The sequence below is a fragment of the Manis javanica genome, chromosome 7, assembly GCF_040802235.1.
Source record: "Manis javanica isolate MJ-LG chromosome 7, MJ_LKY, whole genome shotgun sequence".
In the NCBI taxonomy this organism is placed as follows: domain Eukaryota; kingdom Metazoa; phylum Chordata; class Mammalia; order Pholidota; family Manidae; genus Manis; species Manis javanica.
The window spans coordinates 74,712,761-74,735,810 of NC_133162.1; the positions used below are offsets into that span (position 1 = coordinate 74,712,761).

Sequence of the window (23,050 nt, forward strand, 5' to 3'; positions counted from 1 at the left end):
TTGTTTCACTTCAAAGTATCTTCTCAATCTCCTTGGTGAATTTGTTTTATCTCATATAGAATCTTTTTATTTTAATAGTGTATTTTAATGTTTTTATCATTTTTTTCCCATGTAGCTTGTAATGGAATATTGTATAGGATCTGTTTCAGATTTTGTGAAAGGTAAGTTTCCTTTATTTATTAAGAAAAGAAAAGTATTAGTATAATAAAATGAGAATTCGTTCAGTAAGAGATTTTTTTCATAATGTTAAAACTTTTCAGGAAGAGTGAAAACCTTTGTCTTTTCTAGAGTCTCAGCATGGTGTACACTGTCATTAAATATTATGTTTTAGCGTACAGAAGAGTTTTCTTTCATTATGATTTAACAGGCATTTTCTGCATTCTTTATCATTAAACTTGATTTGTTCCTTCTGTTCAGAATGAAGATATGTAGGAATATAAAAAGGGAAAGCTTCTATTTTATTGTTTTTATAATCATGAAACAATTGTTAAATGTTGTTTGTTAACTTTGAGGAAGATTGCCTGTGAACTATAACAAATAGGCACAACTGCACACTTGTTATAAAGTTAAATTGCCTTGTTTTATTATCTTGGAAAGCAAAAAGTTCCTTCTTGCTAAATGTTAGTTTTTAAAAATTTCCCCACATATTAGATATGTGTATATATATTTTTAAATAGAAATGTTCTATAGAATAATTATTTTCCAATGAATTCTTATTTTAAGTTCACAAAAAGCCATTACAAGAAATGGAAATAGCAGCAATTACACATGGTGCTCTCCAGGGATTAGTCTACTTACATTCTCATAACATGATCCATAGGTAAGAACTTTAAAAATTATCATGTATCAATAAGCACATGGCTTATTGAGTTTATCAGACCTAGAATTTATTGATCCTGAATGCTTTATTTGTTTTAGGTAAATAAAATTACTCTGGAGTTTTACAAACTCATATTTTTTTTAGATTATCCATGTCTTAGAAAGAATATACTAATTTATTTGATCTCTTTGTTAAGGATAATTTTTATCTTTTTCTACACATGCTGCCAGGCTGTCTGAAGTATGTGCACTTTATAGATTTGTGATAGAAATTTAATTATAGAATAATTTAATTTGTGAAGTGGAAAAGACGATAGGGATGATGTATTCTTACTTTTTTCATTTTACAGATGAAGAAACTGGTGCCCCAATTTGTGACTAACTTCCCAAAGTTTACAAGCAAGATAGATTAGACTAGAACTAACCTAGATCTTTTGTCCTCCTGGTGACTTATAATGCCAGATTTGATTCCATGACAGAGACAAGTAAAAGCTTCTTAAGACTCTAAGCTTTTGAGATAATCCTTGATAATCCTTGATAGTGGATAGTAATTTAAAGATTAAACCATCATAAACTAATTTTTAGCATTGGTATTGGTTTTCCCTGTTTTTAGAAGGAAGCTAGCATTTTTTAAATTATCTATGTGAACCAGACAATACATAGTAAACTTATATAGTAGAGTCATTGCAAATTAATGGGTTATCAGGTTTTTAGATGAGAATACTAAGGTCCACGAGAAATCCACATGCATAGTAAATAAGAGAATGGAAGATTTGGAAGTAAAACTGAAGGTCTTCTCAACATCAAAGAACCTATCCATTTGGAAAAAAAATCAAATGGAAAAAAATAGATTGACTTACTATTATATCCATTATAATACTATGTAGTATGAATTGACAAGTGCTTAGAAATTTATTTCTTTTTGAATGTATGGTACCCATTGGGCATACAATCCCATTATAATTTTCTTGGTTCACATGTACATTACTGATTTAGAGAAGAGCATAAAAGTAAATTTGAGATCATTGATATTACCTTATCCATGTGTTTCAGTTTTCATTTCATATTTAGGTAGGAGAACTCTGCTAAAGTTTGGAATGATATGAGTAATTAAAAAAAAACAAATTTAGGGCATGAGGTTCTTTTTTTTACCATTTTAATGTTAAGGGTATACTCAGAAATCTTACAATTATGTAAGAATGTTCAGCTGAATTTTTTAAACCATTATTTGTACCAATGAACAGGAACTCAAATATAGAGTATGTGCTATTAATTACCTAACTTTTTCTTCTGTTTCTACTGCTATTTTATCTTCTCTTTTAGAAAATTGTTACTATATACTTACAGGAATTCTGTGTATCTCACTTCTTAATTTGGATCTTAATTCTCATTATCTCAACTGAGAGATTATCAAAGGCCTTGATTATTCTGATTTCTCCTGTGTTTTATAAAATGTTACATGATTTTTATCATTTTCAGTATAATCTTATGAAGGAAAGACAAATAATTTTCTGTGTTCTTTAAACCCAGAGATATCAAAGCATCAAATATCCTTCTGACAGAACGAGGCCAGGTGAAACTTGCTGACTTTGGATTGGCTTCCATGGCCTCTCGTGCCAGTTCTTTTGTGGGAACGCCGTATTGGTAAGAATAGTCCTGTCTGGTATTGATCCTCATAATTGAAATAGGCAGTGTGTGGTTGTACTTTTTTCAGATGCTTTATCTTTTTTCTTGGAAATACAGTGCTGCTTTAGACATTACTCTAAGCACTATAGTTAGTTTCAGATATAGATTTGGAGTGCTGCCCTTGTATCTCCTATTGTTTCATTTGTCCCCCCAATGTTTCTTTCCTGTTATCATCTATATCATGTATTGGGTGTAGGAGTGAAAACATTTAAATATTTAAGAATGGAGAAGATAGAAGTGCTAAGTGGAAATTTTCTTTAGATTTATACTTACTGTGTGTCAGTATCTCTGAATAAGAGTATCTGAAGGCTGGTAGCTAATTACAATTTTTTTAAAATTTTTTATTATGGAGAAATTCAAGTATACAGGTAAATAGGCAAAAATATAAGGAAGGCTCACATAGTGGTCAGCTCAGCCTAAAGCACTACCCCAGGGCCCAGCTGTTCTATGTACTTACTCCTCTTGCCCTCCCTCCACCTCCAGTTATTTGAAGCGAGTTCTAGACATCATCTAATTTTATTCATAAATAATTCCATATTAATGTCAGCAAGTCTGAAGGGAATAATTTTCCACATCTTCAACTTCCATAGGTGTTTTCTCTCTGTATATGTTGAGAGGTGTCTTAGGTCTACTGCATCTTCTTTCCACTTACCTTTCAAATCTCCCAACTCCCACTTTGTTAAAGAAAGGCTTCTTACCCATCCTGAATAGTAGAATGATGCATTGTTCTGAGGATTAAAAGACTCAAACCATCACCAGAGGGAAACTTGAGAATACATAACATCTAGAATAGACAGCATCAGAAATACAGAAGAGTTAGGACACAAAGTTTTGGCAAGGGCCTTCTGGCTTCACAGTCATCTCTCTTCACTTCCTTTTACTCCTTGCTCTTTCTTTTCCCCAATTATCTTCCCTCCCATCTTCTTTTCTAGTAGATCACAAATTACTTCACTTATAACTGGGACAATTGCCATGAGGACACATTAACATGTTATTTACATTGAAAAATGAAGTTTGGCATTTCCTGATAGAGAATAATTCGGATTTGAATGGTTGGTATGACCATGCAGACTGGGTTTGCTAATTAGGTTATTATACAGCAGTGTTTTTAATGAATTGAATGAGCTAGGTCCTCAGCTCCAAATTGTAAATATCTGTAAAGCACATATATAAAATAATGTATATACATATGTGTGCATTATATCCTTTGCAACTAAGTTTATAAAATTTCAATACCAACTCAAAAATGTACAAGCAGATACATTTTTTAAAATAAATTCATTGGAAGTAAGAAAATAAAAAGTTTGAAGGCTACTGTTCTGTATGACCAAAACTTTCTTATGTAGAACCCTAGTTTAGATAGAATCCTCTTCACCTGTATAAAAAAAGGTTCTTTGGAGAAATAATTCTTCTTAATGGTCCCCCTTTACAAATCAGTGATCAATATTTTATACTAGAAAGGAGCTAGAAAGTTGTGCATTAAAAACAAAACTACTTTTTTAACTTTGTTGAACTTACTGACTCCCCAAGCTTACTTCAACATCTTCACACATTAGAAGCCCTCTATTATTGGCAATTGGAAGTTACATATGTATTAATTGGTACATAGTATATTAGGAACACAGCACTGTGTACATATTTACATGTTTTTACACAGAGGAACACACATACACCGGATGACAATCTTACTAAGCAGTCAGAAACTGTTCTAAATGTCTGTCTGTGCTTGACAACAAGTACAAAGGAAGTATAAGGTGAAGCATACCAGTGAGAACATTAGAGTCTAGCTAAGATGTAAATTACCATTTCATTTTATAACCAAGATGCCTATAAAGTTAATAATTATATGATTTATTTAGTTATGAGTGACTGTCCTAGCCACTTTTATCACCGAACACTACTCCTATTTGCAAAAAAGACTGACAAACTGCTTATTCGTTGTTGCTTATTGTGGCAGATATTTTCTCAGCTAAATGTAGTGAGCTTGTTTACTTCAAGGAAACGAGTGCCAGTGATAAAATGCCCTCTTTCAAGCAAAACGTAGACTTTTGTAATAAGATACTAAAATGAAAATGTTTGAGAATCACTGGCATAAAGGATATACAATATTAGTATCTGTAAACTTGAATTCCCTGCTCTGGGGAATCTTTCCTCCATGATGCTGTTACATGATCATGACAAATGGTGAGAATAAGTCTAACACTGTATATGCAATGGTAAATATTTACCTCACAACCTGTAATGCATTTATTTCCCTTTACAAGAATTCTTATGTCCAGTTATATCATCTGGAATTCACACAGGTTTTCTCCATGTAGATGGTCATTAGGTTTTTAAAGAATAGTATACTTTTCTTTTCTTTTTTAACTGTAAGTGACATTTTATGTTTTAGGATGGCCCCAGAAGTAATTTTAGCCAAGGATAAACAACAAAAATATGATGCCAAAGTAGATGTATGGTCTCTTGGAATAACATGTATTGAACTAGGTAAGCATTGCTCTTTATTACTGTGCAGTAAGTTTTGATCAATGTTTTACCTCAATTTCTATATAAAATTACAGATTTTTATTTTTATGTCAGTATTTAGGGGGAGCAATAAATCTGTTAAAGTTGTCACTTGGGTTATTTGGCAATTTATATATACATATATTAGCTTAGGTGTATTAGATTTGCTGTATTAAATTAGGTCTAAAATAGTTTATAATGTGGTATTAATTTTGAGGTATCTGTGTCTAACATTTAATGAGTATTTGTTAAACACCTAGAATATGTCTATGGTTATAGATTTACCATATATGAAGGGTCTCTAAAGCATTCATGAATTACATACTGCTACTTAAGATACTTAATACTTTGTGTTAGGGATGAGGATTCAATTATCAGGCTGCATACCTTATTGTACAGTTTCATTTTTCGTACATATTTTATTCTGTTGCCTTAAGTGGAGCTATGCTTAAGGCAGTGGACCATCAAAACTTTGCTAATACTCCCCTTGTAAGGGAGCCACAGTGGGTAATTGAGCTGTCACTGTAATTGAAGCTGATGGCCATCTTCTTGCTCTTGATTCCCTGCACCAGTCCACAGTACCTTCCCAGTTTTTTTGTTAAGCTTTATTTAATAGTAGGAAATACTGGGAATATTTCATTTAACCATTTTAGGAGTGACCAAAGATTGAAAATAACACGTTAAAAGTAAAATCCATGTGTCATTTGGATAAGTCATCAACCTGGGTTTGTTGTAAAAAAAATGCAGAAAGGGAAATTGAGGTAAAACAAAAGTAAAAACTTGCTTATCATTACACAATAAATACTATAATTTCCATTATAACCAGGCTGTTTCTTTCTTGCAATCTAATATTTTTCCAAAATAATATAACCTTTAGATTTTTTTCACTTTTGTTAGAATTCCTACATTAATCATTCCCTTCAAGCTCTGTATCATCATACATATTTTAAAGCTTGACATCAGCAAAGAGAGATTTGTAGATTACCATGTCATCCTCTTCTGATATTTTGGTCTCAATTTGAGGTTTTCAAAGTGTTACTTACATTTGAAAATATCTTTAGGTATCTTAAACGCTTGTTCTTTTACTCCTGATTCTTCTTCCTAACAGTACATCCTAATTAATTTCTTAAGAAACTTGGATGTAAATGTACAGAAGCTGGTTAATACACTCTGGCTATGGGGTATTTTTGTGGGTATGTGGTTGATGCATATATGTGCCCCTTTGGATAGTGAAATTGCATTAATGATCCTGTTAGATATCATTGATATATTTTGATATTCATTTGATTAGAAAGTCTTCCTTGGCCAGTTATACTGCTCAGAAAGAAATGTATAAACTCGGGAGTTTCTGTGGGATGGATTCTTATTTTTCCATGTTTTCTAGTTTCTTATTATAGTTCATAAAATAGACTTCCTTCACAATTAGAGTTTTTACACTTAGAATAAAGCAACTTCGGATGTGACCGCCTTTAGTTCATTTTTAAGGAGTGAGACATTTCAAAGAAATTCTTAAAGTTTTAGGCATGCATGAGGCATCTTCAACTTTTAGAAACTCTTTCATGATCACTTTTTAAAGTTTTACTTACAGATGTTTTGAATTCTTAAATGTCATGAACCACAACCTGACACTGGTCCCAGGGGAAAGATCTAGAGTAGCCCAGGCCAATGAAACATTCTGTAGTGATAGAGATATTCTGTATTTGCATGTCTTTCAAGCACTTGAAATGTGGCTAGTGTAACCGAGGAACTGAATTTTAAATTTTATTTCATTTAAATAAGTTTGCATTTATAGGGCATTGGGGGAACTCCAACAGTCAATATGGAAACACTGTCCTTTAACAGCACACTGGACCAGATGAACTTAACAGACATATACAGAACATGCCATCCCAAAACAACAAAATGCACATTCTTCTGAAGCACCCATGGAACATTCTCCAGGATAGATTATATGTTAGGACACAAAATGGGTCTTAATATGGGTATAGTAACCACATTGTTTTTCATGTGAAACCTTCATAAGAGTGTATATCAATAATACGATAATTTTAAAAATTGTATAAAAAGTAAGTTTGCATTTAAATAGTAACATATATGTGCTCTTTTAGACAAAACAGCTGTAGAGGCCTGATTTTTTTAATGCAAATTAGATTTGCTGTCTTGGGAAATATATGTTATATGCTTTTCTACTTTAAAATAACTAAGGATAATGAATTAAAGCAAAATTTTCTTAGAGAGTAGGTAAGAGAGCAGAACTTAAACCAATTGTATCTTTGGTTTTGATAAATACAGTTCTAAATAAATATGACTTTCATATTTATTTATGAATTTAGAGGTTGAAATAACTTGAATTTTCTCATAGATGACTTTATATGTTTGTTCACAATTTGATGAAAAAGATCCCAATTTTGTTGCTTTTCAGCCTATGTGCATGATTGCACAGTTGTTTATAAAAATAAAATGTGCCATTTTTTCTGATTATAAAAGTCCATGTTGAGAGTATAAAATTTCAGAAATATAACAGATGTAAAAATACAATAACTTGTTAAAGGATACACAAAATAAAAAGATGTAAATTATGACATCAAAAATGTAAAACATGGTGGGAAATAAAAATGTAGAACTTTAAAATGCTTTCCAAATTAGCAATTTAAAATAGATAAGTACAAATATTAGTTTTATGTAAGCCTCATGGTAACCACAAAGTTAAAAGCTATAGTAGATACACAAAAAATAAAAAGGAATCGGAGCATCCCAGTACCAAAAAATCAAATCAGAAAGAAAGAGAGTAAGAGGAAAAAGAAAGGCACAAAGGAATTACAAAACAACCAGAAAGCAATAAACAAAATGGCAATAAGTACATACTTATCTAAAGTTACTTTAATTATAAATGGACTAAATTCTCCAGTCAAAAGACAGAGTGGCTGAATGGATTTAAAATAATAAGACCCATGCATGTGATGCCTACAAGAGACTCACGTTAGATGTAAGGATACATACAGAGTGAAAGTGAAAGGATAGAAAAAGATATTCCATGTAAATGGAAACCAAAAGAAAGCCTGGGTAGCTATACTCACAAAAGACAAAATAGACTTTAAAACATACTAATAAGAGACAAGGACATTACATAATGATAAAGAGGTCAGTCCAACAAGAGGATATAACGTGTAAATATTTATGCACCCAATGTGGTAGCACCTAAGTATATACAGCAATATTAATAAACTTAAAAGGAAAAATAGACAGCAATGCAATAAGAGTAGGGGACTTCAACATCCCACTTTCATCAATGCATAGACTATTCAGACAAAATAATCAATATGGAAACACTGTCCTTTAACAGCACACTGGACCAGATGAACTTAACAGACATATACAGAACATGCCATCCCAAAACAACAAAATGCACATTCTTCTGAAGCACCCATGGAACATTCTCCAGGATAGATCATATCTTAGGACACAAAACAGTTCTTAATAAACTTAAGAAGAATGAAATTATATCAAACATATTTTCCAGAGACAATGGTATGAAACTTGTAATCAGTTACAAGAAGAAAAATGGGAAATTCACAACTATGTGAGATTAAACAACATGCTATTGTAACAACCAATGTGTCAAAGAAGAAATAAAAAAATATAAGGAGACAAATAGTGGAAATACAATATACCAAAACATATGGAATGCACCAAGAGCAGTTCTAAGAGGGAAGTTCATAGCAATAAATGCCTACATTAAGACATTAGGAAGTTTCTCAAATAAACAACCTTATTTAAAACCTCAATAAATGAGAAAAAATAAGAATAAACCAGTCACAAAGTTAGGAGAAGGAAGGAAATAAGAAAGGTGAAAGCAGAAATAAATGAGATAAAACTAAAAAGTTAACAGAAAAGATCAATGAAACTAAGAGCTGGTTGTTTGAAAAGAAAAAGAATAGACAAACCTGTAGTAAGAATTAACTGTGATAAAAAGGACTGAAAATAAAAAATGAAAGAAGAGGCATTACAACTGATATTGCAAAAGTAGAAAAGATCACAGGAGACTACTGTGAGCGATTAATATGCCAACATATTGGATATCATAGAAGAAATGGATAAATTGCTGGAAACATACAACCTATCAAGACTGAATCATGAAGATATAATCTGAACAGGCTGATTACTAGTAAACAGATTGAATCAGTAATCAAATACCTCCTGGAAAACAAAATCCAGAACCGGATGGCTTCACTATTGCAGTCTAACACACATGTAAAGAAGTAATGCCAGTCCTTCTCAAACTCTTCCGAAAAACTGAAGTGGAGGGAGTACTTTCAAACTCGTTTTATGAAGCCAGCATTACCTTGATAACCAGAACCGGACAGGGACACTACAAGAAAGTTACAGGCCAATTTCCCTGAGGAACATAGATGAAAAAATTTTCAGTGAAGCACTGGCAAACATAATTGAACAATACACTAGAAAGATAATACACCATGATTAACTGTGACATATCCCAGGGATGCAAATATGGATCAATATCTGCATATCAGTGTGATCCACCACATTAACAAAATGAAGGCTGAAAATCACGATTATCCCATTAGTCACAGAAAAGCATTTGACTAAATTCAGCTCTTAGCATAAGTGTAAAGGGAAGATAGCTCAACATAACAAAGTCCATAAATGGCAATCCCACTGCTAATATCCTACCTAGTAGCCAAAAGGTAAAAATTTTTCTTCTAAGATTAGGAACAAGACAAGTATATCCCCTCACCACTTTTATTCAACAGAGTATTGGAAATAACATGCAAAGCAATTAGATAAGAAAAAGAAACAAAAGGTATCCAGATCAGGAAGGAAGAAGTAAAACTATCACTGTCTACAGATGACATGATATTATTACATATAGAAAACCCTAAAGACTCCACCAAAAAATGGTTAGAACTAATAACCAAATTCAGCAAAATAAACAAATTAATAACAAAATTAATACACAGGAATCTGTTGCATTCCCATATACTAACAACAAACCAGCAGAAACAGAAAACAGGAAAACAATTCTATTTAAAACTGCATCAAAAAGAATAAAATAGCTAGGAAAAAACCTAACCAAGGAGGTGAAAGACCTATACTTTCTTCATGAGAGAAACTAACCAATAAATGGAAACAATCCCATGTTCATGGATAGGAAGAATTAATATCGTCAAAATGGCCATCCTGCCCAAAGCAATTTACAGAGTCAGTGCAATTCCTATTAAAATACCAATAGTATTTTTCAATGAGCTATAACAAATAGTTCTAAAATTCATGTGGAACCACAAAAGACCCCATATAACCAAAGCAATTCTGAGAAAGAACAAAGCAATTCTAAGAAGAAAGCTACTATGAGGGAGGGGTTGGGGTGAGTAGTTGAGGGCGAAGGGAATAAAAGGGCACAAAAATTTTCAGTCATAAGTTGGTCACAGGGATAGTAGTATAGCATGGAAAATAAAAGCACTGCTTCTGTAACATTTTCATATGTTGACAGTAACTTCAGTGGGGAGGGGAGGGGAGGATTTAATATGAGTGACTGTAGAACCACTGTGTTGTATACTTGAAACCAATATAAGATTGAATATCAAGGATACTTTAATTAAAAAAATAATTGAAATGGAAAATATCCTTTGAATCCACTGAAGGCTCCCACAGTTTAGATTTAGTAAATCTGTATGGTTTTTAGCTAAGTTCAGTGTTCTCTGACTAAATTGAGATGGTCAGGTTTATGGTAAATGACAGAATCAAAAATCATCCTCTGCTCTGATATATTGATGGCACACCATTTAGAATTTTTGAATACTTTAATAAATCACAGTAGAAACACAAGTTATTTTATTCATTAAGAATTTCTTCAGTAATCCCTTCCCCTTCCTGGATGAAACTAGTCATTCTTAAAGCTGTTGGGAGGACAGTATAGAGCAGGTGTCCATGTCACCTGCTGAGTCATGGTAGCCCGGAGTGGCGTGTCAGAGTGCTGTGAGTAGAGGAGGGAGTTCCCACAGACAGAATGCCTTGTAAGTGGAAGCAGAACCTATGCAGGAAGGGCGGCAGTCAAGTTTGGAGATTCAGAGTCCTGGTGGGGTAACTGAGGCATTCATACCTGGAAGTTACCCAGCATGGGATGTCAGAGGCCAAGGAGCAGGTCCATATTTTGGGGTGGGTAAACTGGCAGTGCCTGATTGAAAGGAAGGGGCTTCCCTCCTGAGGACTGATGAAGAGGGTCTCACTGCAGAAAGAGATCCAGTTTGGATAGGGTGTCAGAAACTGAGTGGATGAAGTAGACAGACTTGGAATGGGGTTTGAAAACTTGATGGGGAAAAGCGGAAATGGTGGTGGCCAAGATGGGAGACTGGCTATGTACAGGGGGGATTCATCAAGTATATTAAGGATAATCAGAGTGAGGTTTCTTATTGTCAGAGAAGGGTGTTATAAATAATGGAAAGAGAAGGCTAGAATAAATAGTACTATAGTATTGGATTTGAGATATTACAGTGAACTCAGTTGTTTTCAATAAACAACTAAAGATATTTAATGTGCAAGTATGAATACAAATATATGAGGGACGTGTGTGTTCCCTTCCTCTATCCACTGACAGGATCTAAGAGAAGTGACATGGGCAGTAGCAGTGAGCACATTGATTGCCACAGCTCCTTGGAGTAATGGTTGAGCCAGGTCTACAGTAGGGAAAGCATAAGGTGATCCTGGAACATCTTAGTGTGCCAGAGAGCAAGGAACTGAGCAGGGAATGATGGAGCCATGCCAGAAAGACAGAAGTCGGCTTAAAAAGGTTCTTAACTGCTCAAAAATGAAGCGATTTCAACATCAAAATAAATGATAGTAGCAGATTATAAATTATTAAATGAAGAATCTAAATCCATACAATAAGAGAATAAAATTTAATCTTTATGCAAAAAAATATTCATATAGACTAAAGTACCTTTTTACAAATACTTAATTACAAAGGAAAAAAGTGAAACTTTACCATGAAAACTTGTGGAATGGCCTTAAGTGATCAAAGTGAACACCATCAATAACAAGACGATCTGAAACCATGGACTACATCATAGAATCACTGAGAAAAGCATGATATTTGCTTCTGTGATATTCCTGCCAGAGATGTGTAAACCAAAATTAGTAACAGCACAAAGCCAAACTGAGGGACATTTGAGAGTCAAAATTATACTTGTGAATTGTCAAGGTCCAACTGTCACCTTAAGACTAGAAAAAAAATGGCAAATTCAATCCACAGTAAGCAGAAATAAAGAGACCCACAAAAGATCAAAGCAGAGAAAATGAAAGCAATAGAGAACATCAAAGATCACTAATTAGTTCTTTGGGGAAAGTAATGAAATTAATAAACCTCTAGCTAGATTGAGCAGAAAGAAGACACAAACGACCAATATGAGGAATCACAGGGGACATGACTCCAGATTTTACACATATTGAAAGGATTATAGGGAAATTTTATGAACAATTTTATGTAACTTTAAAACTTAGAAAAAATGGACAATTTCTTTGAAGGATGCAGATGGTCGAAGCTCATTTTTGCTACAAAGGACATTATGGGGACATTTGATTGAAACTACAATGGAGTTTGAGGATTAGATAATAGTCATGTATTCATATCAATGGTCTGATTTAATGAATGTACTAGGTTCTCATAGAATGTTCTTGCTTATTGGAAAAATACACTATTTAAAGATTATGTGCATCAGCGCTGCAATTTCCTCTCTATTGGACTCCCTTGAATAAGTTCTCTGAACTCTACTTTCAACATTTTTGCTAAGTTTGGGTTTATTAAAAAAAAAAAAAACTAACTACTTCCATTCTCCTGTATAACAGGCACATATTTTAACAGGAAGTTTTCTTTCTTTTATAGCGGAAATGAAGCCTCCTTTATGGAATAATAGTTCAGTAAGTGTCTTCAGTCACATAATCAGAAATGAATCCCCTACACTACAGTCTACTAAATGGTGAGTATGGCTGAGAGATGTATTGTTCAACATGGTAAAATTTAAATATTTTTTCATAATGTTATCAAAATGATTTCATTTCAATGAGGTGAAGTGTATATAACCTGAAGAAATATTAAAATAGCTTTATTTTATCCATACATCATGTTTATCCTTTATTATCTCTACTTTTCATAGCATATAAGTAACTCAGTTTAGAAATAAAAGATACATGATGCTACATGGGAGCAAAAAGTATGGCTTTTGTATAAAAATTAATATATTTTTTGTACTTTAGCAACACATACAACCCTAATTATATAATAAATAGCATGATTTAAACATTCATATTTTATAACTGCAATATATAGATTGCCACAGCCTGTAGAGATATTTAATTGGGGAATGGTTTATAATTGATATGGTATAAAACATAGGTAAAAATGATTAGATAATTTATCAGAGTTACCAGATAATTCATAATTTTTGGATCATTCTAATTGTCATTATTTATTATTCAGAATGTGCTTTGATTTGCATCTCCTAGTGCTTCTTTGATAATACTGTTATTCATGTAAAGAAGTTTATTGAAAACAGATGGACGATTTTAGGAAACAAGGATCTTTATCAGTGATAGAAAATTTTAATGGGAAATTCTTCAGGTGTATCTAGCATTTGAAAAGGTCCAGGGGACTACCTACCATACTTAACAAATACTTTAAAATTCACAAGTAAGATGCATAAATTAGCAAAAATTTATTTTTTAGCATTACAGAATTAAGGCAAGTTCACAGGTCCTTTCTCCTTCTATAGAGATGTTTTGAAGAAATCTTCACAAAGAGTTTATTATGGTACTTCTAAATAATAGATACACTAAACACAGGCTGTCTTTACACTGGTTGATACTTTGGGGATTCAAAAAAGAATTCTTGTATAAAAGAATTAAATCTTATTTGAATATTGATGACAAACATTCTTATATAAAAGAATTAAAAATCTTATTTGACTATTGATGACAAATATTGATGGAATATTTTTTACCTACTGCCTTACTGAACTCTCATCATTAACACTATATAACAGTATGTTACAGAATTCTAATTTAAAAAAATTTTACTGTTTTCTGGAACTTTTATCCATTTGTTCAAGGATGCTAAATACTTAGGTATAAAAAAATGTTCCTTCCAAAACAAATAGCGTGATGTTCTGAAACATGCTGTATGGAAGATGATCCAAGGGTCAAGCAAGAAAGAGATGTAGCTAGAGAAAAGAAAAAAAACTAATAAGAATATTATCTTAGATTTGAATGTGAAAAGGAAAATGATTCACTTCCCTAATTCACCTCAATGTAGAATGAGTTGTGATACTTAAGTATGTGAGAGCAGGATTTTAAAATAATGTGTGCAAATTTATCTTTGGGAAATAGATTCATTAGTTGCTTTGCATAACTTTTTATAGACTTACATAATGAAATATATAGTGTATTTTGTCTGCTTTTTTCTTTTATCATTTTTATTCTCCCTCCCACCTATAGGCACATGCCTTGATTTGTGGGTATGTTTTTAAAGGAAATAGCAATATATTCACTTGATACTTTCCTTTACAATAGGTCTTATTATTTTCGACACTTTGTAGATTCTTGCCTCCACAAAATCCCTCAAGATCGCCCTACAACACGGATACTTTTAAAGGTCAGTTATACTCTGTTTTGTACACTCAAGAAATTGTTTTAAAGAATGTGTTTTATTCTTCTTTGATTCCGAATCAGTATTAAGTACGGTACCGGTTTTTGCTAAAATACTAATTTCATAATACTGTTCTTTCTTGGAAACTTTGGTAGTTGCTAAGTTTTTTCATTTGTTTTTCAAAATTAACTGCTTTTGCCATGTCTGAATAGAATATATAGTTAAATATTCAATTTAGTAGTATTAAATGGCTTAATTTTTATATGTGCAAGCATATATTCATGAGTTACAACTATAAATTTTAATTCATGTGGAACCATGGCATTTCAGAATTGGCAAAACGTGCTTTAACTTTGGATTTAATTTTTGTATGTACCACACTTGATATATCCATCTGTCATATATAAAATAATATGAAAGTAAGAGAAATGATGCATAATACATTTACGTAAATACTGTGGGAGAAAAAAGATTTCAAAAGAACTGCTAAAAATGGATATCACGTTTTTGTTTCCTTTTAAGAAATATGTTTTTCTAACTTAGCAATGAAAATATTTTAAAAGTATGTGAATTCTATTCATTTTTCAGTAGGTTTGGTTACCTAATTTAAATAAATTATTAGTGTATGCTTTCTGTTCTCAAAAATAGGTATTCACAATAGCAACAAAAGGTTTAGTATAGCTATGAGTTATGTTAGTGAAAAATAAGCAGAATGCATTTGTGGAAAATGGTTAAATAACTTAGAATTACAAGATATATTTATTTCATTTTGAGGTTGATATCTTATTAATAGCAGTAATAGTATTATTCGATTTAATATAGTTTTTAAAACATCTAGATAAGGCATTAGTGAGTAGCAGTTGACTCTATCTCTTTGTGACCCTAAGGAATTTTGTGGATTTTTCACTAGAAAATAATTTCTGCATGAATGTTTTAGAATTTTAAAGAAGTTCAGTTTATTTTCACCAACACACAGTTCAAGATGCAAGGATATTGAAAGGATCATGTACATATTCAGTAGGGTTATTTGCAACTACAGTATGTAGAAGAGCAGTATAAAGTTTCAGTAACACTTTGGGAATTCTAGGCCATAAGCACACTTACAGTTTCAAACGAAAGCCCAAAAAATAGATATTCACAGTCGCAACAAAAGGTTTAGTAGAGCTGTGAATTATGTTAGTGAAAAATAAGCAGGATCCATTTGTAGAAAACTGTTAAATAACTTAGAATTATAAGATATATTATTCTCAGATAAAAAAAGACCAAATATCATGAATAGTGGTACATACCAAGCTAAAGCTCAGGAAAAGGAAGAATGTGACTGGCTTCTTACATTTGCCTAATGAAGGCAAAAGAAGCCCTTTTGGTAATAACCCAACCCTCCAGGAATGGATACTTGGCCTTGGGTGATCAGGTCCCAAACCTGTATATATATTCACTTACCTGGTCCATTTTGTATATTGACCTTATTGGAAGTGATAAGAAGTGTCTGTCAAGTGCATCCTTCCCTTTGGCCTGATCACATCTCTGTTGCAGTCTGTCATAAGGAAAAAAACTAAAATGGAAATAAGTGACTTACTGTATGAAGCTATTCATCTCAGAATGCAAAATTGAAAATAATTATCCAGAATTAGAATAACGGTTATGTAATTTTGGCATGAACATTTGATGAAGTAGTCTGTAGGCATTATGTTTATGAGTTGAAATAGCATAATACTTACAGCAATGAAAAGAAAATAATATAGTTACAACTCTTCAGAGAAGAAATAAATTTGAGCTAGTAAAGAAAGTAAAAGTCTTAAAAGAATTCAAGATCATCTCATGAACTCCAGTGCACAAGGTGTCTTTCTGCAATCCGTGCTAACTACAAAACAAAATCTATACACAGAAAATTTCTGAGAAGAAATAAATATCCAAAAAATACCAAAAGTAACAATGATAATCTAATGGTAGAATTGTTCTTTCTACTTTTCTGTATTTGATAATGTTAAGCTTTATTAAGTATTAATGGTAAAAATCACTAATACATAATGTCTTTTAATCAACTGCTAGTGTTTTATGAAGTGTCATTTAAGCAACATAAAGGAACCCATAATACCCAAGTGGTATGTTATGTAATTCACCATCACTAAATACATTCCTGTTGAAATCTAATGTAATTCAGAACTGAACGGGTCTCCTCTATGAAAGCAGTTCTAAGAATTTGTGAGTGTTTACTTAGGGCTGTAATTGGACTTAATTCTTAATGTTTACTTAGACTCTGATTATTTCAACTCTGCATTTCTAGTTGGCCAACAAAGATGTCATGTTCAAAGTTTTCATAAAAAGTATGGGGGATGTTATGTAGGCACAGAGTGTATACATGTAAATTAAATTTTATAAATATAAGAAGTAAAAAGCATAGCAGAACTAGGTAACTATAGATTACATGCATTATCTATCATTATTTAGGATAGTAACTCTAGGGTCTAAAGAGGGATTCATTTGTTCTGAATGAAAAAATATGTAGGTCTCAACCTGACTTTTGCCTTCTACTCTTAACCAGCACATGTTTGTTTTTCGGGAGCGTCCTAAAACAGTGTTAAAAGATCTCATTCAGAGGACAAAGGTCCTTTCCCAGGAGGCACATAATGAACCAGCAGTAGAATCACAGGAAGAAGAGGTAATAAGTTAGAAATGGCTCAAGTATTGGGGTCTCTTTATTGACTTCCTTCCTTATGCAACTTTTCTTGCCAAGAATCTTTTATATCAGTGGTTTCCAGATTGTGCCTTCACAGTGATTCTCTAAGTTCCACCCAGATGGGGAAAAAGGTTTTGCATTCTTTAAACCATCCTCTTGGTAGTGCACATTAGCATAGTAAAGCTCTGTGAAGTCTATTAAAGAAACCTGTTCAACTTTTATTTAATGTATTCCCTCTCAAAAGTCTGTGCTATGGGGCACTTTTTTGCTGATTGTCTGATGATATGGGTCATGCTTTTGGAAGTATTTGAAATTACAGGCTTTGGAAGTTGATGGTGCTCACACAGAAGTCATTAGAACTACCAACCATTCTCCTTATCTTGGTTATTGTATAAACCTTTCCCCCAGTGCCTTTTATATAATGTTTGATAAGTGTTTATTAAATTGGAAATTTCTGGCTTCTTTAAAAATAAATAAGTAAATAAAATAAACATGTGACTTAACTAAATTTATCCTGAGGGAAAAAAATTACCAAGCATTCTTATTCTGTTACTAAGAACACTTGATTCTTTTCAGTTGTGTACAGGGATTCAGTCCTCTACATGGTTCTAAAATACTCATTTTATAGGTGAGTAAAGTAAGACTCAGAGTGGTTAACTAAATTATTACTGTAGAAGCATATGTGTTCAGATTCATATATGACTCTTGAGACCAAGTTCTTTCCATTTTGCCAAGTTTCCAAATTTGCTGGAGAAATGTTACAGAACTTCCTCACAAGGAAAATATAAAGCTTCTTATTTGTGGAGCTATCTTTTTTAGTCTAAGTATTTTCTGTTTTTTTCTTTGTTCATGTCACAATGCCAAAGCTTTGATTCTTTTTTATTGTTTTCTACTGAGAAAGATCCCTGCATTCTGAAAACAGGAGTAGTAGTTACTTTTCTTTTTAAAAGCACTACATGATTAATGAACTATAAAATAAAAGAGTTTCTTACATACAGTTTTGGTGTTTTTGATATTGCCTTTTAGTTCTAACAGTAGTCACTAGAAAATTGGGGCTATTTTAGGTATACGAAATACTTCAGCAAAGTGAAATTAATAAAATTATGTCATGAAACATTAGAATAACAGCAACTTTTTTAGGCTGTGGAATGTAAGAAAAGACCCTCTATATACCTTGGGTCTGTATTTATTATTCTGCATATCTTAAAGAATTTTGGTATGGTAAGACTATAATATTGGGGCCCAGATACCAAAGCTTGCCGGAGTTGTTCAGAATAGTCTTCTAATTATGATTAAATATACAATTTTTAATTTTACACAGAAATAGATAGGAATTAATATTAAATTACTCAGTGGAAAAGTTTAGGCTAAAGACTATATTCTGAGAAGAAAAGAAATATAAAAGGCTTCAATAAAGAATAAGTAAAAGTGATATTTATAGGATTAAAAAAAGGTTGGGGTTTGTTTTCACCATTGGAATCATTGAGAAATGAGCAGCATCTCTGTGTATACCCCATGAGATGTGTAGTAGAAATGGATTTAATGTCAAAAATTTTAGAGAAAAGACTACACTTTGGAAATAATTTAGAATTGATTAACTTTTTCACATGGTTGGGCTTTTTGGTATTTACTTTTTGGTCACTTTCTTAATCTGTCAACTAACAATTGATAAACTTCCTGGTCTTGGCAAATACAGGAATTTCTCAAAATAGACCTCTAACTTTCTAAAGACTGTGTGCCAAGCAGTGTGCTAGGTGCTAATAATCAAGAATTCAGGAGATAAAGGTATTTGAATCTAATGCTCTTTTTCCTCAGGAACAGGATCACTGTGTTGGATGGAAAGGGACAGTGCATAGTGTTGAAAGTCATCAGTCTGTTCCCAGTATGTCCAGCGGGGCCAGTAGTCAAAGCACTAGTGTCAACAGTTTTCCAGATGCCTCAGATGACAAGAGAGAGCTAGACATGATGGAGGGACACCACACAGTCATGCCTAGTAGTTCTGTCATCCATTTAAAACCCGTGAGTATTTGGATTTCAGTGAAAAAAATTTCAAATTTGGTAACTAATTTTCTTAGTCTGGTTACATTTGTCTTGAAAACATTTGAAGGTCAGGTAATTCCTTTTTGCAATTGATGGAAATGCTTCCTTTTTAACTTCACTGCTTTCAATACTACCAAAAAGTTACTGGGCACAATAGCTAAAAGATGGAACCAATCCAAGTGTTCATCAACACATGAATGGATAAACAAGCCATAATATATACATATAATGGAATATTATTCAGCTGTGAAAAGAAATGGCATTCTAATGTATGCTACAATGTGAGTGAACCTTAAAAACATGCTAAGTGATATAAGCCAGACAAAAAAGGGCAAATATTATTAGAATTCCACTTATATGAAATATCTAAAATAGTCAAATTCATAGAAAGTAGATTAGAGGGTGCTAAGGGGCAAGTGGAAAATGAAATAAATACTTTTATTATTTTTATTTTGGTATCATTAATGTACAATTACATGGGCATCATTATGGTTACCATACTCCCCCTATTATCAAATCCCCACCACATACCCCATTACAGTCACTGTCAATCAGCATACTAAGATACTATAAACATTGTACATGTCTTTATGTGAACATGATGTACTAATTTCTATGACAAATACATAGGGTAAAATTGCTGAGTCATAGGGCATATGTATGTTGGACTTCATAAGAAACTGTCAAACAGCTTTCCAAAATGGTTGTATGTTTCACATCCCCATTAACAATGTATAAGAGTTGCAGTTGGTTCACGTATTCTCCAGCATTTGGTTTGTCAGTCTTTTTTATTTTAGCCATTCTGGTGGGAATGAAATGGAATCTCAATATAGTTGTTTTTGCAATTCCCTATGACTGAAGATGGCGCCAGAATCACCTATTCATGTGTTTATTGTCCATTAGTGTATTTCTTTAGTGAAGAGTTTTTTTTTAAGTCTTTTGTCTGTTTTCTTATTCAGATGTTCATCTTTTAATACTGATTAGTAGGAGTTTTTTTATATACTCTGGGTACAAGTATTATATCTCAGATATGTCTTGCAAATATTTTTTCTCCATCTGTAATAAATTAAAACTTTTTAGTTTTAAAATCCAATTTAAACAACCCATTAAAAATGAGTAAAGGCCATAAAAAAGCTTCCTCTAAAATCAAGAATAAGACAAGGATGCCTACTCACAACACTTTTATTCAACAGAGTGTTGAAAGTCCTAGCTACATTAATCAGGCAAGAAAAAGAAATAAAAGGCATCCACACTGGTAAGGAAGAAGTGAAACAAAACTGTCACTGTTTGGAGATGACCTGATACTACATACAGAAAGCCCTAAAGACTCTACCAAAAGACTATTGGAATTAATATATCAACTATACGTCTATTTTTAAAAATGTGTCAAAGACCTGCATAGACATTTATCCAAAGAATATATACAAATGACCAACAAGCACATGAAAAGATACTCAATATAATTAGTCATTAGGGAAACACAAATCAAAACCACAATGAGGTACCATCTTACAGACACTAGGATGGCTAACTATTTTGTTTTTTGTTAAGGTATCATTGATACACAATCTTATGAAGGTTTCACATGAGCAACATTGGTTACTACATTCAGCCATATTATCGAATCCCCCACTAACACCCCATTGAAGTCACTGTCCATCAGTGTAGTAAGATGCTATAGAGTCACTGCTTGTCTTCTCTGTGCTATTACTGCCTTCCCGTCTCCCCCTTCTACACTATGTGGGTTAATCATAATGCCCCTTAATCCTCTTCTCCCTCCCTCTCCACCCACCCTTCCCACCCCCTTCCTTTGGTGACTGCTAGTCCCTTCTTGGACTCGGTGAGTCTGCTGCTGTTTTGTTAGATGGCTAGCTATTAAAAGAGAAAAACAAAAACAAAGATGGAAAATAACAATTAGGGAGCACATGGAGAAATTGGAACTCCTGCTCTGTATTGCTGGTAGGAATGTAAAATGTGAGCTGCTATGGAAAACACTTGAGGATTTCTCAAAAAGTTAAACATAGCATTTCCCCATGACCCAGAAATTCTACTCCTAGATATATACCCAAAACAATTGAAAGCAAGTACTTAAGCAAATGCATATACACAAATGTTCATAACAGCTGTATTCACAATAGCCAAAAGGTGGAAATAACCCAGAGGTCCAGCAACACATAAATGGATAAACAAATTAGGGTGTGTGCATACCGTGGAATATTAATCAGCTATAAAAAGGAATGTAGTACTGATACATGCTATACAATATGGATGAACCTTAGAAACATGCTAGGTGAAAGAAGCCAGATACAACACGTCACATAGTATATGAAACATCTAAAATAGATAAATCCATAGACAGAAAGTAGATTGGTGGTGATGAGAAGGGGAGAATGGGGAGCAAGTGCTTAAAACATACAGGGTTTTCTGTTTTCTTCTGAGGTGTTAAATATGCTTTGTAACTAGATACCGACAGTCATTGCAGAACATCATGAATATACTAAATGCTACTGAATTCCTCACGTTAAATGATTAATCATACATTGCATGAATTTTGCCTCTATTTAAGAATCCAGTTTGTATATTTTTTTCTTTATAGTAGGGGCAGTGGTTGCAGAACATCATGAATATACAAAATGCTACTCAGTTGTTCACTTTACATGATTAATCTTACATTATGAATTTTGTCTGTTTGAGAATGCAGTTTGTACATTTTTTTTCATTATAATCAGTGTTTTTTGTGTCCTTTCCAAGAAATATTTGCTGACCCCAAGGATGTGACAATATTCTGTGTTTTCTTCTGCTGTGTGATTCTGGATTTTAGGTTTAGATCAAGTGATTCTTTCTAAATCAATTTCTGTATGTAGAATGATTAAGCATTGATTTACTTTGAATACAGAGAACCAGTTGTTACAGCAGGGTTTGTTAAAGACACTTTCCTTTCCTCTTTGAATTAACTTGACTTTTTGGTAGCAAATCAATTGACTGAATATATGTGGGTCGGTTTCCAGATTTTACTGTGTACCTTTCCTCTATTCAGTCTGTCCTTTTACCAATACCACAGTGTTTTGATTACTGTAGTTTACATCTTCCAACTTCTTATTCTCCCTCAAAATTTTGGCTATTCTAGGTCCTTTACATTCCCATTTTAATTTTAGAACCAGCTAGTTTCTGTGCTGCTTTAGATCAAATTTTATTAGAAGCTGTTGACTGAATTCTCCTACATGAATTACCTGCTTAGTTGATAGTGGACTGGTCTAAGATGGTTTTGAAAGAAAAAGGTTTTGCTTTACTTCACTCTTTCCTCTCCATTGCTGTAGGTTACAAGGCAAATTCAAGAACACGAGCTTAGAGAACAAATGTTTTCTTACATCGAAATGAGCTGGCAACATCAAAAAAAGCTGAAGACTCTGGAAAACAAGCTAAAGGCTGAGATGGATGAGCATTGTCTCAGATTAGAAAAAGATTTTGAAACTCAGTGTATGAACTTTGCAGCAGAAATGGAGAAACTTATCAAGAAACATCAGGCTGCTACAGAAAAAGAGGTAGCTCATCAGTATTACTAATGTCTTTATTCTAACTTGTGACTATTTCAACATTAACCAAGATGGCATTTTGCTATTAGGGTATCTGTTCCTCAGAACCAAGCAAATCAGTTGGGGAAAGGG

General features: G+C 32.8%; 1 protein-coding gene across 1 annotated transcript in view; it reads left to right on the top strand.

The window, feature by feature from the left end:
- The first annotated feature begins 120 nt into the window (after positions 1 to 120).
- LOC140850590 (serine/threonine-protein kinase TAO1-like) overlaps positions 121 to 23,050 on the top strand; it is a 41,627-nt gene continuing 18,697 nt past the window's right edge. The window contains exons 1-8 of the mRNA XM_073241687.1: positions 121 to 161; positions 724 to 820; positions 2,350 to 2,463; positions 4,898 to 4,992; positions 12,908 to 13,001; positions 14,590 to 14,671; positions 19,161 to 19,364; positions 22,703 to 22,927. Coding sequence (XP_073097788.1) covers positions 122 to 161; positions 724 to 820; positions 2,350 to 2,463; positions 4,898 to 4,992; positions 12,908 to 13,001; positions 14,590 to 14,671; positions 19,161 to 19,364; positions 22,703 to 22,927 — 951 coding nt within the window. The 5' untranslated portion in view covers position 121. The remainder of the gene's footprint in view (positions 162 to 723; positions 821 to 2,349; positions 2,464 to 4,897; positions 4,993 to 12,907; positions 13,002 to 14,589; positions 14,672 to 19,160; positions 19,365 to 22,702; positions 22,928 to 23,050) is intronic.